The sequence below is a fragment of the Notamacropus eugenii genome, chromosome 1 (assembly GCF_028372415.1).
Source record: "Notamacropus eugenii isolate mMacEug1 chromosome 1, mMacEug1.pri_v2, whole genome shotgun sequence".
Taxonomy (NCBI): Eukaryota; Metazoa; Chordata; class Mammalia; order Diprotodontia; family Macropodidae; genus Notamacropus; species Notamacropus eugenii.
In genome coordinates, this window is record NC_092872.1 from 2251128 (window position 1) to 2267791 (window position 16664).

Here is a 16664-nt window from a genome sequence, read left to right on the forward strand (position 1 = left end):
TGACCTATCATCCTAATTCTGCTTGGCTCAGCGGATCCGTTCTTCCGGACTCTGGACCACCTGGGAAATGTGACTGCACATGTCTACTTGCTTCCCAGGGCTGCTGGAAGGACCTGGCAAATGAGTGCAAGACCCAAGGGATAGCAATCAATACATGAGCCTCCAGCAAGGTCCATACCACGCTCAGGCACTTTCTCCTCCACTTTATCTGGCAAAGTAACATAGGAAAACGTTTCTGGCTTGGAGGCCACAATCCGGTCAAAGTTGATCTTGTTCATGGTCCGCTCATAGTCCAGATTTGCCTCCTTGGTCAAAGCAGCCAGTTGTTCTGTGACTCTGTGTGACACAAAAGAAGATACAGTAAGGAGAGGGGAGAGGCTCGGCTCCCTGGCCCGGCCTGGCCTGAAACTGCCTTGGGAGTTCTTCTAGGGTCATTGGACATGGGCACCAGAAAAGAAGTGAACAGGCTACAACAGGGCCAGGACAAAGCTGGTTAATGCTGCTGCCTTTCCCTTAGGAAGCCAAGGTCATGAGCATCAGGCCTCAGCATCTCACATGAGGATGTACGTTTGGTGATTCAGTCTGCCTTTCCTGGCCCTGGGATGTTTCCAGAACCCAACCCACCCCACGCCTGGGGCAGAGGGAAGAGGATATTTACAAGGTCCCTTTCCGCATCCGGGGAGTACTCATGGTCCGCTGCTTGATCATGCTAAGGCTCTCCTCGCTGAGGATCCTCAGTCCCTCAGTGGGCATACAGTCCACATACAAGTTGTACAGCAGGAGTGCCTCTGTCTTCTTTCGGAGGGAGTTGGCTGAGACTACACGCTTTGTGAACACACGTGGGTCCTCGGCACAGAAGAGTAACTGGATCCGGGGTACCCAATACTGACAAGGCAGAAGGAGGGCTCTACCTGGGGGAAGACGCACAACAGGAAGGGCATAGGACCAGACCCGTAGGGACTCGTGAGAATTACAGAAGAAATACAACTAAGGATTATGTCCTTGGCCCAGAGACCCCCAGAGAGAATACTCAGAGACCACCTGTTGCTGCTCAGAAAAGGAATGTCCTAAAGTAAGACCAGTGGACACAATTTGGAGACCCGGGCTCTAGCTTCAGCTCTACCATTAACTAGCTATGTGAGTTTGAACAGTCATTTCCCATCTGTCTCCCCTTTTGTAAGACAGGCATTGTTCCTGACTCCCTCACAGGGCGATTTTGAGAACCACAAGTTAATGTATGTGAAAGTACTTTAAAAATTGTCAAATCACATCCAGGTAGGAGGCTTGAGAAGTGACCAATGATGGACCTGACCCTAGACTTGTTTGAGAGTACAGATATAAGGGAGAACCAAAAGGGGCCCACAAAGGTAAGGATTGCCCAGGTCCCTCCTGCTCCCAAGGACCACAGAGCAACCTGTTGGGATCGGAATTCAGATGCTGCCCTCCACCACTGGCCATGGGCTTTGTGCCCCACAAACCCTTTGCCTAAAAGCTGGAGGAACATTAAGGAGTTCTAAGGAAATACCATCTTCTTCCTGAGCTACCTAGAAGATTAGCCCTGTAAGAAGCCACAAATATGTACCTTCTGGAGTCATGCCTCCGTTCAGGATGGGGTTCCCCAGGTCATCCCGAATCAGGCCCCTCTCATCTGTCTTATGTACCAAATACAACTTCTTCTTGCTGTCATAGTCCAGAACCCCAACGTGGTTCCATGTATAAGTCAGACGACGGCTCTTGGGATCCTCTAGAAAGAGAAAGACCCCACCCAAAGTTGAACTCAGGAGAGAAAAATCTCTGCTCCTGGGTGGCACTGTCTCTGGGGGAGGAGCCAGGCCTTCTGTTCAAAGTCCTCAGGAAGGAGAGGCACAGGAAGGGAAATAGCACCCAGTTCTCCTTCTCTTGCCTTTCCCCACTAGTGGACCAGTCCTGGAAGGTGATAACAAGGATGCTCTTATTTCCATTTTCTCTCCTAGTATGAACTCTGAGAAGGGGAAGAAAACAGAGCAAATGTCCCAGCTGGGCCACAGAGAACCCACAACACAGAAATCCTTCTTACTAACTCCTCTTCTACAGAGTCTGACATCAGGAAGGAACCTCAAGCAATCTAAACTCCCCCAGGAGAATTTAACCAGGGAGGGACTATGGTATTTTTGTCTGTTTCTGTAACCCCAACCTCTAACAGGGGGCTTCATGTGCAACAGGCACTTAAGAAATGTTTTTTTAATCAATAAATGTTCAGGTAAAGGGCAAATCTTCTAAAAGGGAAGAAGGCCATCTGCTGTCTTTGGGTATGAATACCCTAACCTAAAGCTGCTCCTAAATCCTGTTAAGCCTGACTCTCCCGGGTTGTTTGTCCTTGTCTACACTATGCACGGAACACCTTTCTCTGTTGGTCAGTGGAGGCTAAGCAGAGACTGAGCAAAACTTCATTATCTCAATCAGGAGACACAGAAATGAGGCTGGACTCTCACTGGACAGACGTGAGAAGGAACAGGTCTGCCGGCATTCGATCTGCCACTGCACCACATGTGATGGTTTCCCTTCCATAGAGAGCGGTATCCACTGTCCTCTGGAGTCATGTAGACGGCATCACACAAAGACCAGCTATGGAACTGAGAGATGAGCATTGCCCATCTCGGGTTTCCAACATGTGGCTGACAATAGCAAGCCTCTGTCCTCAGACCACAAAGGCCATGCTTTCGGACCTATCTGCTCATCAGCACTGTGCCTTGGACAGGCCTGTCTCCATGGAATCAGCTTCCTGTTGTCTCCCTCAAGCTGGAGAACACTCACTCCCCTCTTCCTAGAGGAGCTAACGTCCCAGTCATGGCCCTCTGCCCACCACTGTCCCAGCAGCTCCAACACACACACACACTCACACACACCTGCTGCATGAGGCTCCTAGTCCCTGCCTGGCCTTGCATCAGCCCCAGCCAAAGCCAGGCCCAGCATATCACAGAGTCCGTCTCTCCCAGATTCCAGACAGACAGAACCTTGTAAGTCACTGTGAGATAAGCTGGGTGAGGATGAGAGGGGGTGGGGAGGGAAGAGAGACAGAGAGAAACAGAGAGACAGAGAGAGATACACAGAGAGAGACAGAGGCAGAGGGACAGAGAGAGAGACACACACACACAGACAGAGACAGACAGACAGAGAGAGAGAGAGAGAGAGAGAGAGAGAGAGAGAGAGAGAGAGAGAGAGAGAGAGAGAGAGCTGCTGATAGTTTACCGTGTGGACTTGGGTAAGTGTCCTGCCCTCCCTTCCTAGGTCAGTTTTCTCATTGTAACTGAAGCCACAAGAAGCGCAGCCTCCCTCCCATCTGCCTATAGGTTAGACTCACAAACTAGCAGATCTCAAAGGAACCTAATAGCCACTTCGTCCAGCCCCTGCATTTTTTCTTTTCTAAGTTTTATTGATGTCTTATCTTTTACACTGATCATTTACCAATATGCCCCCCCAAACACTGAACCCTCCGTTATAATAAAGAAAAATTGTTCAACGAAGCTGGCGGCCTAAAGAACCTTCACCGAGAGCACACACAACAATCCATTTTCATAGTGTCCCCCAACCCCCATCTCTCTATCGAGGGAGAGAACGTGAACTTGTTTGATCCTCTGTGCTCTGTGACAAAGAGCAGGACGTACACCAGGGTGCGCTGTAGTGTGCGAGCCTATTCCTGACTGTTAGGTTCTGCCCTGCAGAGAGAGAATGGCCGGTCAGTCATTCCACACAGTTCTTTCCATACAGCCAACCTGCTCCTTGGCCATTCAGGTACCAGTCTGGCTGCTGGTGAACCAAAACAGAAAGAGAATCCAAGAGCATCTGGCACAAAGGTTACGTGTGGGGTCGCCACTCAGGGCTGCTGGTCTGTGATGTCTAAGATGATATTGGCTGGACAGAGGTCAGTCAGAGCAGGATGCTGGTCCAAGAGTGCAGATGCAAGACTGGAGGAAATAATCAAGTAGAAAATAGTGCTTGAACTTCTGCAGGTCCCCTGAGAACAATCCAGAATTGGAGATATGGGTCAATGTGCCCCAAAGCATCTGAGATTTCCTGGAATAGTTAATACTTTACTGGGAGAAGAAACCAAGTTTGGAGAGTTGACCAAGTTGATGAGATGCTAGAGCAGGGGTTCTTATTCTTTTTTTGTGTTACAGTTCCCTTTGACTGTCTGGTGAAGGCTGTGGACCTTGCCAGAATAATGGTTTCTTAAAAATCATAATTGTTTTTGCATAAATAAACCCAGTGCAACCAAGATTAGGAGGGAAGCAGAAAACTGGGAAAGAATTTTTGCAACTAGTATCAGTGATAAAGGCCTCATTTCTAAAATATATAGAGAACTGAGTCAAATGTACAAGAACACAAGTCGTTCCCCAATTGATAAATGGTCAAAGGATATGAACAGGCAGTTTTCAGAGGAAGAAATCAAAACTATCTATAGTCATATGCAAAATACTCTAAATCACCATTGATTAGAGAGATGCAAATCAAAACAACTCTGAGGTATCACATCACACCTATCAGATTGGCTAACGTGACAAAACAGGATGATGATAAATGTTGGAGAAGATGTGGGAGAGTTGGAACACTAATTCATTGTTGGTGGAGCTGTGAGCTGATCCAACCATTCTGGAGGGCAATTTAGAACTATGCCCAAAGGGCTACAAAAATGTGCATCCCCTTTTACTAAACAATATCGCTTCTAGGACTGTATCCCAAAGAGATCAGAAAAATGGGAAAGGGTCCCACATGTACAAAAATATTTATAACTGCTCTCTTTGTGGTGACCAAGGATTGGAAATCAAGGGGATGCCCATCCATTGGGGAATGACTGAACAAGCTGTGGTATATGAATGTAATGGAATACTATTGTGCTATAAGAAATGATGAACAGGAAGACTTCAGAGAGGCCTGAAAAGACTTATACAAACTGATGTTGAGTGAAAGGAACAGAACCAGGAGAACTTTGTACAGAGCAACAATCACAGTATGTAAGGAATTTTTCTGGTAGATTTAGTTCTTCATAGCGATGCAAGGACCTAAAAAATTCCCAATGGACTTTTGAGGCAAAACGCCTTCCACATCCAAAGAAAGAACTATGAAATTGGATCGCAAAATGAAGCAGATCATTTTCTTTTGTGTTCTGTTCTGTTTTGTTTTGTTTTATGGTTTCTCCCATTCATTTTAATTCTTCTATTAAACATGACTAAGGTGAAAATGTATTTAATAGGAATGTATGTGTAGAACCTATATAAGATTGCACTCCATCTCAGGGAGGGAGTGGGAAAGGAGGGGGTAAGGAGGGAGAGGGAGGGAAAAATATCTAAGATACATGGAAGTGATTGTAGAACACTGAAAACAAATAAAATAATTTTTAAAAATCATAATTGAAGGAAATGCTAAACTTCAGTTAGAAATTAGTGAAAATAAAGATGCAACTTTTTCCCATCCAAGTTCACAGACCTCCTAAGATCTTTCCATAGATCACTAAGGAGTCTATGGACCCTAAGAACCCTTGGTCGTGAGGCATCAGAAGGGCACCTCCAGGGGAAGTAGACATGCACGCTGCTGTCTTGCTGAGAGGATATAGCAAACCCCAGGGATCAGTTCCAGTGACTGAGGCTGCTTCCAAGGTAAGTGAGAATTGTGGGAGACAAACTCTTGCTGAAAGCATCACCATTGCCCTTTGGTCTACAAAAGCAATCTGCAAAGGAGTTCACTCCCCTTGGCTACAACACTTGTTTTCCAAGATTTTTTCCTGAATAAATGGTTCTGCCAGCTCAGCAGCCCCTACCTGGAAGTGTGGGAATTGTGGGAGTTGAGTGAGCCACACTGCCTCCATCTTCTGAGCCAATCCTGGATCTAGCACAGTTCTCTTTCTATTCAGTTATGAGTCTAGTCCAATTTCTGTCTTGTGAGAAACCTTCATCCAGTTGTGGGAGCTATGAGAAAACTTTATGGCATTGTGACCGAGTACCTAGGCCACCTCCACCTGTTGCTTGGAGACCCTTAACTTCTGCTGATCTGAAACCCAGACAGACCAGAAGATTGATACAACGAGTTTTCTCACAATTATACCGCTCAAGCAACCCAGGTCTTATCTGAAAACAGGCCCCATCCTTGTCAATCAGTTACTGTTTCCTTGTTCCTTTGACTGAATATAGGCACCACAGGAGACATACCTCTTTTTCTTATTTCAGGGAATTGCACCTGCTTGGTCTTCTTTCCAACTTAATCTTTCCTCTAATTAGAAATCAGATTACCTAATCTTGTATCTCGGTTAATACTCTGTTATTAATTGTTTTAATCCATAAAAATCTGTCTCTCTTTGCATTTGGGGTCCATCACCTAGTGAAGAGGGCCTAGTCCTGATTTGGTGTACAATTGCATATCCTGCCAACAAACTACAATGTTCAGAAACTCCAACCTTTGTTTTTCCTCACTCATTTCAATCCATCCACACCTCATAGAAGGACCTATTCCTGAAGACCAAGGCTAGCTCAGAATGACTCCAAAGAACATTGGTGAGCCCCAGCTCTTTGAAAAGGAGCTGGGACACAAAGTGTGTGTACCTGAAGATGGTTTCAGAACCAGATCTTTCGGCTTTAACATCCAGAATCAGAAAACAGGGAACAATTAAGTTAAATCATTTGAGTAATTATTTTCAGGTTTTAAGATATACAATCTGGGTGGTCCACCTAGTTTCAACAACTTGATACTAATATTAAATTGAAGAAGAAAATAGAATAAAATCTCAGCCTAAAAATAAAAATAATTAAAAATAAAATCCATACCCTGACTAAACAGGCAACTGACATGACCATTCCTTCACCATCCTCCTCTGCCAGCAGATAAGGGGAGAGATGTAGCCTCCCACTTAGCTCAAGTGGGAAGTGGTGACTTGTGCCCACATGTCCTGCGGTCTATGCTAATGTTGCTGGTCTTGGACCACAAGACCTTTCAGGGCAGGGATTGTTTTCCTTTCTTCCCTCCAGATTCCACAGCCTTTTCTTTCACAGAATCCTAGATCTCAGACCTGAATGTGGCACATCAGACCAGGTCATGGAGCCCAGTCACTATCCAGGATAGAAGCCTCAGCTTGAAGACCTCCAGCAAGGTAGAATGCATTAAGCCCTGGGGCAGCCCTCTGCACGGCTGGACAGCTCTGATTGTTTGGCCAAAATCTGCCTCTGAAAGCTCCACCTATCGTTCTTACTTCAGCCCTTGGAGACAGAGAACAGGCCTGATTTCTCTCCTACATCTTCTCTTTCCCAGGTTAAATGTTTGCTTTTTCAATGGCTTCATGCATGGCAGTTTCACGATGGGCCTCACTGTCCTGACAGCCCTTAGGGGACTGTTCCAACTTGCCAATTTTCTATGTTCTAATCTGAATGGTAGTTACGTTATGTACCTGTCTTTTTTCCCTTACTAACCAGTAAGCTTCAGCAAGGCAGCAGTGGGGTCTTGTTCATCTCTCTTGTCTTCCCCAGAACAAGCACAAACACTGTGGGCCTTGCTAGAATTATGGTTTCTTAAAAAAAACTCTCAAGATGGCGGAGTAGAAAGACACACATATGCTAGCTTCTAACCCACATCCCATAAAATATCTGTAAAGAAGAACTCCCAACAAATTCTGGAGCAGCAGAAGCCACAGAACAACAGAGCGGACGAGATTTCTGTTCCACAGAGCCCTGAAAACAGACACCAAAGGTCCGTCGTGCACCGGACCCTGGGCAGAGCCCAGCCCTGCCTTGGCTGAGCGGCCCCGAGAGGAGCAGATCCAAGCAGGCTTCGGGACAGAATCTCCAGTGGCCACGCAGGTCCCTCCACCCACAGGTGACAAGGGTTGGTGAGAGGGTCTCTTTGGCTGGTTGAGAGGGGAGTGGGGTGTCCCCATAACTCAGGCCCCCTCAGGAGGCAGCAGCAGGGGTGGCAGTGGACAGGGGCTCCCCACGCAGGCAGGAGCCCTGATCCATTGTTGAAGGTCTCCACATAAACCCCCTGAGGGAACTGAGTCCTGTGTGGCAGCCCTGCCCCCACCTGAGCACCTGAACTTAATAGTACACTGAATAGCAGCCCCACCCCGCCCAAAGCCCTGAGGCTGGGAAGCAGCATTTGAATCTCAGACCCCAAGCACTGGCTGGGAGGATCTGGAGGCATGGTAGGTGTGGAAAGAAAACTCAGAAGTCACGTGACTGGCTGGGAAAATGCCCAGAAAAGGGAAAAAAAATAAGACTATAGAAGTTTACTTTCTTGGTGAACAGATAATTCCCCCCTTCCTTTCTGATGAGGAAGAACAATGCTTACCATCAGGGAAAGACATAGAAGTCAAGGTTTCTGTATCCCACACATCCAAAAGAAATATACCATGGGCTCAGGCCATGGAAGAGCTCAAAAAGGATTTTGGAAATCAAGTAAGACAGGTGGAGGAAAAACTGGGAAGAGAAATGAGAGAGAGGAAAGAAAAGCATGAAAAGCAGGTCAACACCTTGCTAAAGGAGACCCAAAAAATGCTGAAGAAAACAACACCTTGAAAAATAGGCTAACTCAATTGGCAAAAGAGGTTCAAAAAGCCAATGAGGAGAAGAACGCTTTAAAAAGCAGAATTAACCAAATGGAAAAGGAGGTCCAAAAGCTCACTGAAGAAAATAGTTCTTTAAAAATTAGAATGGAACAGATGGAGGCCAATGACTTTATGAGAAACCAAGAAATCACAAAACAAAACCAAAAGAATGAAAAAATGGAAGATAATGTGAAATATCTCATTGGAAAAACAACTGACCTGGAAAATAGATCCAGGAGAGACAATTTAAAAATTATGAGACTACCTGAAAGCCATGATAAAAAAAAAGAGCCTAGACATCATCTTTCATGAAATTATCAAGGAAAACTGCCCTGAGATTCTAGAACCAGAGGGCAAAATAAGTATTCAAGGAATCCACCAATCACAACCTGAAAGAGATCCAAAAAGAGAAACTCCTAGGAACACTGTGGCCAAATTCCAGAGTTCCCTGGTCAAGGAGAAAATATTGCAAGCAGCTAGAAAGAAACAATTCAAGTATTGTGGAAATACAATCAGGATAACACAAGATCTAGCAGCTTCTACATTAAGGGATCCAAGGGCGTGGAATATCATATTCCAGAAGTCAAAGTAACTAGGACTAAAACCAAGAATCACCTACCCAGCAAAACTGAGTATCATACTTCAGGGGAAAAAATGGTCTTTCAATGAAATTGGGGACTTTCAAGCATTCTTGATGAAAAGACCAGAGCTGAAAAGAAAATTTGACTTTCAAACACAAGAATGAAGAGAAGCATGAAAAGGCAAACAGCAAAGAGAAGTCATAAGGGACTTACTAAAGTTGAACTGTTTACATTCCTACATGGAAAGAAAATATTTGTAACTCTTGAAACTTTTCAGTATCTGGGTAGTGGGTGGGATTACACACACACACACACACACACACACACACACACACAGCACACAGTGAATTGAATAGGATGGGATCATATCTTAAAAAAATGAAATTAAGGGGTAAGAGAGAAATATATCGGGAGGAGAAAGGGAGAAATGGAATGGGGCAAATTATCTTTTATAAAAGAGGCAAGCAAAAGACTTTTTAGTGGAGGGATAAAGAGGGGAGGTGAGAGAAAAACATGAAGTTTACTCTCATCACATTCCACTAAAGGAAGGAATAAAATGCACACTCATTTTCGTATGAAAACCTATCTTACAATACAGGAAAGTGAAGGAGAAGGGGATAAGCAGGGTGGGGGGGAGGATGGAAGGGAGGGCAATGGGAGGAGGGAGCAGTTTGAAGTCAACACTCTTGGGGAGGGACAGCATCAAAAGAGAGAATAGAAGCAATGGGGGGCAGGATAGCATGGAGGGAAATATAGTTAGTCTTACACAACACGAGTATTATGGAAGTCATTTACAAAACTACACAGATATGGCCTATATTGAATTGCTTGCCTTCCAAAGGGAAGGGGAGGGGAGGGAGGGATGAAGAGAAGTTGGAACTCAAAGTTTTAGGAACAACTGTTGAGTATTGTTCTTACTACTAGGAAATAAGAAATACAGGTAATGGGGTATAGAAAGTTATCTGGCCCTACAGGACAAAAGAGAAGATGGGGACAAGGGAAGGGAGGGATGATAGAAGACAGGGCAGATTGGTGATAGGGGCAATTAGAATGCTCGGTGTTTTGGGGTGGGGGGAGGGGACAAATGGGGAGAAAATTTGGAATCCAAAATTTTGTGAAAATGAATGTTAAAAGTTAAATAAATAAATAAAAACTAAAAAAAAATGTCAAAAAAAAACCCTCTCAAAGTCAGAAGAGCGAGGGTCTGAACCGCCCTCTGTAATCTTGGACAAATCATAGCCCCTTTCTTAACTCCACGTCCCTATCTGTAAAATGCAAGTTTGGACCATTCCTTGCAGTTCTATCAATTCAGGAGTCTATGATCCTATATACAACACCTAGGCCAACCCAGAGCCCAGTGGTAACAATAACAGCTGATCTTAACAGTCCAACTTAAAATTTGCAAAGTACCTTAGAGCCACTATCTTACTGAACCTCTTAACAAGGCCATGAATAAGTACAAAGACAACAGAAGGGCTGGTGAGGCAACTGGTTTCATGGTTGCTTACCATGACCCAGGAAATCATCTGTAGGTAAAAGGGCTTTTCCAGGAACTGGTTTTCTGTCTTCACACCCCGGCTCCAGACCCATTGCCATCCACTCCTCAGGGGTTCGGCAGTCAAATTCCTCATCATCAAACACCTAGTGGAAAAACCAAGACTTGGTGATAGGGGCAAGAAATCTCCGCTGTTTTCATGACCTTGAAAAGAGTGAGGACGGGGAGGAAATGACCTGGAAACACAGTCATGTGGCCAGGCTTTCTTGACCACCCAACAGGTCCTGAGCCAAAGAGAGAAATCTGAGGGACAGAACTCCTGCAATAGGCTACTATATGCTCTGGATGGTTGGACTCTGCTGCCCTCTAGTGTGTCCCTCAAACAGGACAAATTCATAGAGCTCACACAATCCTAGACCTGATACCCCAGAAAGACTCAGAGAACTACCAAACTATTTCTAGTGGGAGAATTCTTAACCAAAACCAAAAATTCTTAACCAAGAGCTAGAGCTGATTGAAAAGATAAAATGAACAATTCTGATAGTATAAAATTGAAAAGCTTCTGAACAAGCAAAATCAATGCAGGGAGGATTAGGAGAGAAGTGATTAAATAGGGAAATATTTGCAACAAATTTCTCTTATAAAGAACTTACAAGACATGCAAGGAATTGGTACAGATATATAAGAACAAGAGAAGTGGTCAAAGGTTATTAGCCAGCGATCCTCCAAAGAAGAAATGCATGGGGTGGGGAGGGAGGGAGGAAAAGAAGTTGGAACTCAAAGTTTTAGGAACAACTGTCGAGTACTGTTCTTGCCACTAGGAAACAAGAAATACAGGTAAAAGGGTATAGAAAGTTATTTGGCCCAACAGGACAGAGGAGAGGATGGAGACAAGGGCAGAGAAGAATGATGGAGGAGAGAGCAGATTGGTGATGGGGGCAATTGGAATGCTCGGTGTTTTGGGGTGGGGGGAGGGGACAAGGGGGGAGAAAATTTGGAGCCCAAAATTCTGTGAAAATGAATGTTAAAAGTTAAATAAAAAATAAAAAAAAAAGAAAGGAAGGAAAAAAGAAGAAATGCAGCTATCAACCGCGATATAAAAAACTCCAGACTACTGCTAATAAAAGAAATACAAATGAAAACTCCGAGACTTCACCTCACACACACCATATTGGCAAAAATGACAAAATGTAAGAACAGCAAATGCTGGGAGGGCTGGCAGTGGGAGAATAATTAGTGGGAAGTTATAGAGATTTTCAAAAGAGAAAAAAGAACATGAATAAAACATTAAAATATACAGAAGAAAATAAAAATAAGATCAGAAGAAGGTAATTTTAATTCTGCTTTGTTAAATTTAATGTGTGTGTGTGTGTGTGTGTGTGTGTGTGTGTGTGTGTGTGTGTGTGTGTGTGTATATATATATATATATATATATATATATATATATATATACACACATTTTTTTTTTTTTGGTGAGGCAACTGGAGTTAAAGTGACTTGCCCAGGGTCACATAGCTAATAAGCGTCAAGTGTCTGAGGTCAGAATTGAACTCAGGTTCTCCTGATTCCAGGCCTGGTGTTCTATCTACTGCACCACCTAGCTGCCCCTTAATGTATATTTTTAAAAATCAAACAGAATAGCACACATTTTACTAATGGCCACTAGGCTCTGTCAGCTTCCTTCATCTCTAGAGATTAACTTGAGGGTTGGCCATTCCTTAAACCATCCAAAGTGAGTTACGATCCAAATGAAGTCCTATACTATGCTTATCTGTGTCTGTGCCTTATTTCCCCCTACAAGCCTCAGCACCATTAAAATACAGACTTTATCTCCCTAGTACAGATCACTGTATTTAGCAGGTTTGGTATTGTTTGCTGAATGAATGAATGAATGAATGAATGAATGAATGATCAAGAGGTGGCAAACAGTGTCTTGACTGCCTGATTCTGGAACTGATCTACAAGAAGCAGAGGGAAAGACAGCAGGTGACTGACTGGTGATGTGAGAACAGAGGGAGATGAGGTCTGGTTGCATACAATCACCTGCACAGATAAACTTGAATCCATAGTAGCTAACATGATCACCAAAAATATAGAAGGAGTAGACAAGAATTTGGGGTTCACATAACCTCTTAGCCTCCCAGTTTCCTCGTTTATATGTAACTCTTCTATGACAACTTCCTGTTATGCTGGGAGTATGTGCTCGCCTCTCACTAGATGATCAGGGAACGCAAATAAGTGTTAAAGTTTGGGAGACTTTGGGGAGTGGGTCACACAGCTAGCTGCTCCTGGTCTTGGGGTGTTGGGGTCTTTGATCTCATAAGGATCAGGGGTTCAAAAGATTGTGAACTACAAGGCCCGACTGTCGTGACAGCTTGCTAATGCTTTAACTGGCCATATTCCTTTTTGAAGGGGGCTAGAGGTCCTAGTTTCTAGCCAGTCAGGCTACCATATCATTATCTTCATCTCAGAATGGTTTCCTAATCTAGTAGCTAAATTCTTCCTCAAACCAATCCCTTCTCAGTCATTAACTGTATTGCTTTCTTACCTGTAGTGGAAGATAGATGGGGAAGAGAGGGTCATTCCTCTGCTCAATGGTCTGCATGTTCTTGGGATCTGGGTGTCTGGGCATTAGCAAATTTGAGTCTATGCCTTCTGCAGCTAGGAGCTGGTTTATGTCTAGCTTTAAATACTGCCTCTTCCTCCTAGAAGGGAGAGAAGGAAAGAGATGACACTGTTGACTGCAGAAGTCAGTGACTGCTGGTCATGGTGGCCACAGAAAGGGAGGCCAAATAGGGTTCTGGCTAATCCTTTCAGGTTTCCAAAGCAATACAGTCCTGTGGGAAACAGAGGCGGTCAGGGATGGACCAGAAAGTCCATGGGGCCTTTGGGGTGTCTCCGGAGTACAAGATTGAGGACTGGGGATCTGAACTTCAGATACTCACTCATTCCAGTACAGTCTCTATCTAAAATCAAGACATTTTCGCTAAAATAATGAAAATAAATTGGCCGTATTAGGAAGCCAAAGGGCTGACATATATATATATATGTATGTATATATACTTAAACAAAAGCCATTTGCATAAATTTGATGCTTGGCAGTCCATGTTGGTAAACTCAGGCAAGAGGACTTTGCTCAGCCGAATCATCTTAGGGTGTGTCCAGTGCATGCCCTGTGTTTCTGATGTATTCTTTCCCAGGGATAATGTGGGAACTTGGTTATATATGCCATAGGGCATAGACAGGATTTTTTCTTTAAGAAAATGGGTGTATATGGGGTTTCTCCCCCACTTTTCCTTCAGATTAACTGAAAAATTACTCAGAGCAAAATTTGAAGTAATATTTGTGAGGTAAAAAAAAATGTTTTTCTATTCCCTGCACTCTCCCTCTTCCTCCCCAAACCCCCACAACCCTTTGTGTCCAGCCCCAGGAGTCACCTCTCTATCTCAATCTTCCTTGGGCAATGTCCAGGAAGAGTCTGGAAAGGCACCTGAACTTTGGGCTCATAAGCCTTGAGAGGGAAATCTGACTTCACCAAGATTTCGGTGGTGGGCCCAATCCTCTCCTGGCTTAAGTGGTCCTCAAAATCCTCAGGAATCTGGAAGGTCATCACTGAGAAAAACAAGAGCAGGAGTTAAACATGAAGACCGAGCCCCGTGGCTGGGAAATGGAGTGTCAGTAAGCCAGAGAGGACAGGCCTTAGACTGGGGACCTCCACAAGGGACTGAGAAACCCAGGTCTTTCCAGCTATGGCAGAACTTGTTTCTTACATCTGCTTAAGAGATAAATGAAATTCCTCAGAGGGGCTTAAACAACTCTTTAAGAATCTTAGATTCTAGCTAAAATACAAAATTCCCTCTCCCCCAAGTCACTAGATTATAAAATCATAGCTTTAGAACTAAAAGGTCATCTGTTTCAACCCCTCCCCCCATTTTCTATAGAAAGGTCATGAGTGGTAGGAACCACCTCTGCCAAGGTCCCTGCCACACAGACTATGTTAGCTTTTCTCTTAAAGGTGATGAAACTTTCCTTAAGACTTAAGTGATCCAACAGCACCAAGACATAGCTCATAACATTGACAATAGCTTCCTCATGGTCTGAGTATCCTCAGGTTTGATGCCCACTCCTGATTGGGCATGCTACCATGGCAAACACAGAGACGGGAGCCATGCACTCTCTCCCCGCCAACATCAACGCTATGTCCTTTCTGAACAGCCTTTCCACACAATTGTTAAGAAAATCTCCTTTTGTCAAACATGAGATGGTCCACAAGCATCTCATTTTGTTCCACTCTCAAACCCGGGCCACTGGCCTGGACTGAGTAAAGGTGACATACAAGAGCACTCACGTTGCATGAACGCTAGGGGAGGGCCGCTAACCAGGGAGTGTGCCTAGATATGCCAGCCATTAGGCAGTGGTCCTGCTCCCTTCCACCATGGACAATCTGCTCCCTGCCAATTGAGCAAGCTCAGACTATAGCTGTCTCAGTTCATCAGCCCAAATTTCTATACTATCTAAAGGTATGACTTAATCCCATCAAAATTCACTTGCCTCATCCCCATTCCAGAGTATTTTAATATCTTCCCCAACTTTATTATCATCTGAAAGGATTCCTCATTCACATAAAGAGTGGAGTACAAACACTGAATGAAATAAAAAATGAAAGGCACTGCCTTAACAGCGGATAGAAGCTTGACAGGCCTCAATCAGCACCCCCTTCTCAATATTCCAACCTTCCCAGTGCTCTTCTCATGTTCCACGTCTCCCTGCCATCACTGGGGCTCAAGTGTACCCAGAAGCCTGGAAATCAGGGTTTAGTCTCCAAGTCACAAGGGAGTGGTGTGGGGAAAGATTCTTGTTACAACACTATCTCATCAATCATGTCTTACTAGGTGGTCAATGATTATCATCCACTCTGACTTCTAAAGAGAGAGCATTTTCTTTCAGGCTTATGTATCATCAGGCAAAATCTGTGGTCCAGTGCTTCTGCTGCCTGGTCACCAGAGGTACCAAGGTCAGGCACCAGCCATCTCAGGATCTTCTCCCAGAGGCTACCACCAGCTCAGCGCACTGCCACGTACCATCTCTGACTTCCTGCCAACCTCCAGGACCTCTGATGTCTTCATCTTTCTAGGCTATTTTTCTAAAACTTGCTTTTAAACATTAGAGCCAAATCAAGCATTTCATTCAAGGTCAGTCCGAGAGGCTACTCTGTCCTACATGAACACAAAAATCTGTGAGTAGAACCAGTTGCCTGAATGGGGACCCAGCTAGCTGGGTAACTCAGTTCCTCCTCTCCTGTCTCTCTCCCCTTCCCCTTTCTTTTCCTATTCAAAGGAAGGGAAATTTGGATGGTCAGAGGATGCCCAGTAAACTTGGGGTTTACTGGCTAGATCTCTTCCTTTCCTCTCCTTTTTCCTTTCCTTTCCTTTTTCCTTTCCTTTCTCCTTTCCTTTCCTTTCTCCTTTCCCTTCCTTTTTTTCCTTTCCTTTCCTTTTTCCTTTCCCCTTTCATTTTTCCTTTCCTTTCCTTTCTTCTTTCCTTTTTCCTTTCCTTTCCTTTCCTTTCATTTCCCAAAACCTTAAACCTACTGCACTCTGAAGCCCATAGGATGGACAACACTAGACCCCTGCCCAAGCTCCACTTAAGGGCTGTTTCCTGAATCCTCCTGGCTTAAGAGTGATTATCAATAGTAACTGTTGCTGTTTCCCTCCCAGCTTGATTTAGTTGTTTTTCTTTGCCTCATTAAAGGGGCCATCCCCTGACTACTTCTTAAACATTATTAAAAACCTATTTACCGAATGAGTTTTACCTCACCCTAAGTGAGTACTGGAATTGGCCTTGGTCTAAAGGGGCCAACGTTTCCCATTGCATCCTGGGCCATCTCCAGTCATCCTGAGGAATATCTGATGGTCACTGGACCCAGATGTCTCAGGAGGAGAAAGTGAGGCTGGTGGCCTTGCACTACCCTCCCTCACTCAAAACAAAGTCAAGCACAAGTCATGTCATCATTCTCTCTGATGGC

The 16664-nt window shown here is 44.5% G+C and overlaps 1 protein-coding gene across 7 annotated transcripts in view; it reads right to left on the minus strand.

The window, feature by feature from the left end:
• Positions 1-16664, minus strand: part of DNAH1 (dynein axonemal heavy chain 1) — a 151923-nt gene that overhangs the window by 118797 nt on the left and 16462 nt on the right. For all 7 annotated transcript variants that reach the window (XR_011976233.1, XM_072650155.1, XM_072650173.1 and 4 more), the window contains exons 4-9: positions 14077-14251; positions 13188-13344; positions 10653-10785; positions 1583-1744; positions 659-911; positions 179-336 (exon numbers count right to left, since the gene is read on the minus strand). Coding sequence is in view for 6 of the 7 variants with exons in the window: in XM_072650155.1 (XP_072506256.1) it covers positions 179-336; positions 659-911; positions 1583-1744; positions 10653-10785; positions 13188-13344; positions 14077-14251 (1038 nt within the window). In the remaining variant the exon portion in view is untranslated. The remainder of the gene's footprint in view (positions 1-178; positions 337-658; positions 912-1582; positions 1745-10652; positions 10786-13187; positions 13345-14076; positions 14252-16664) is intronic.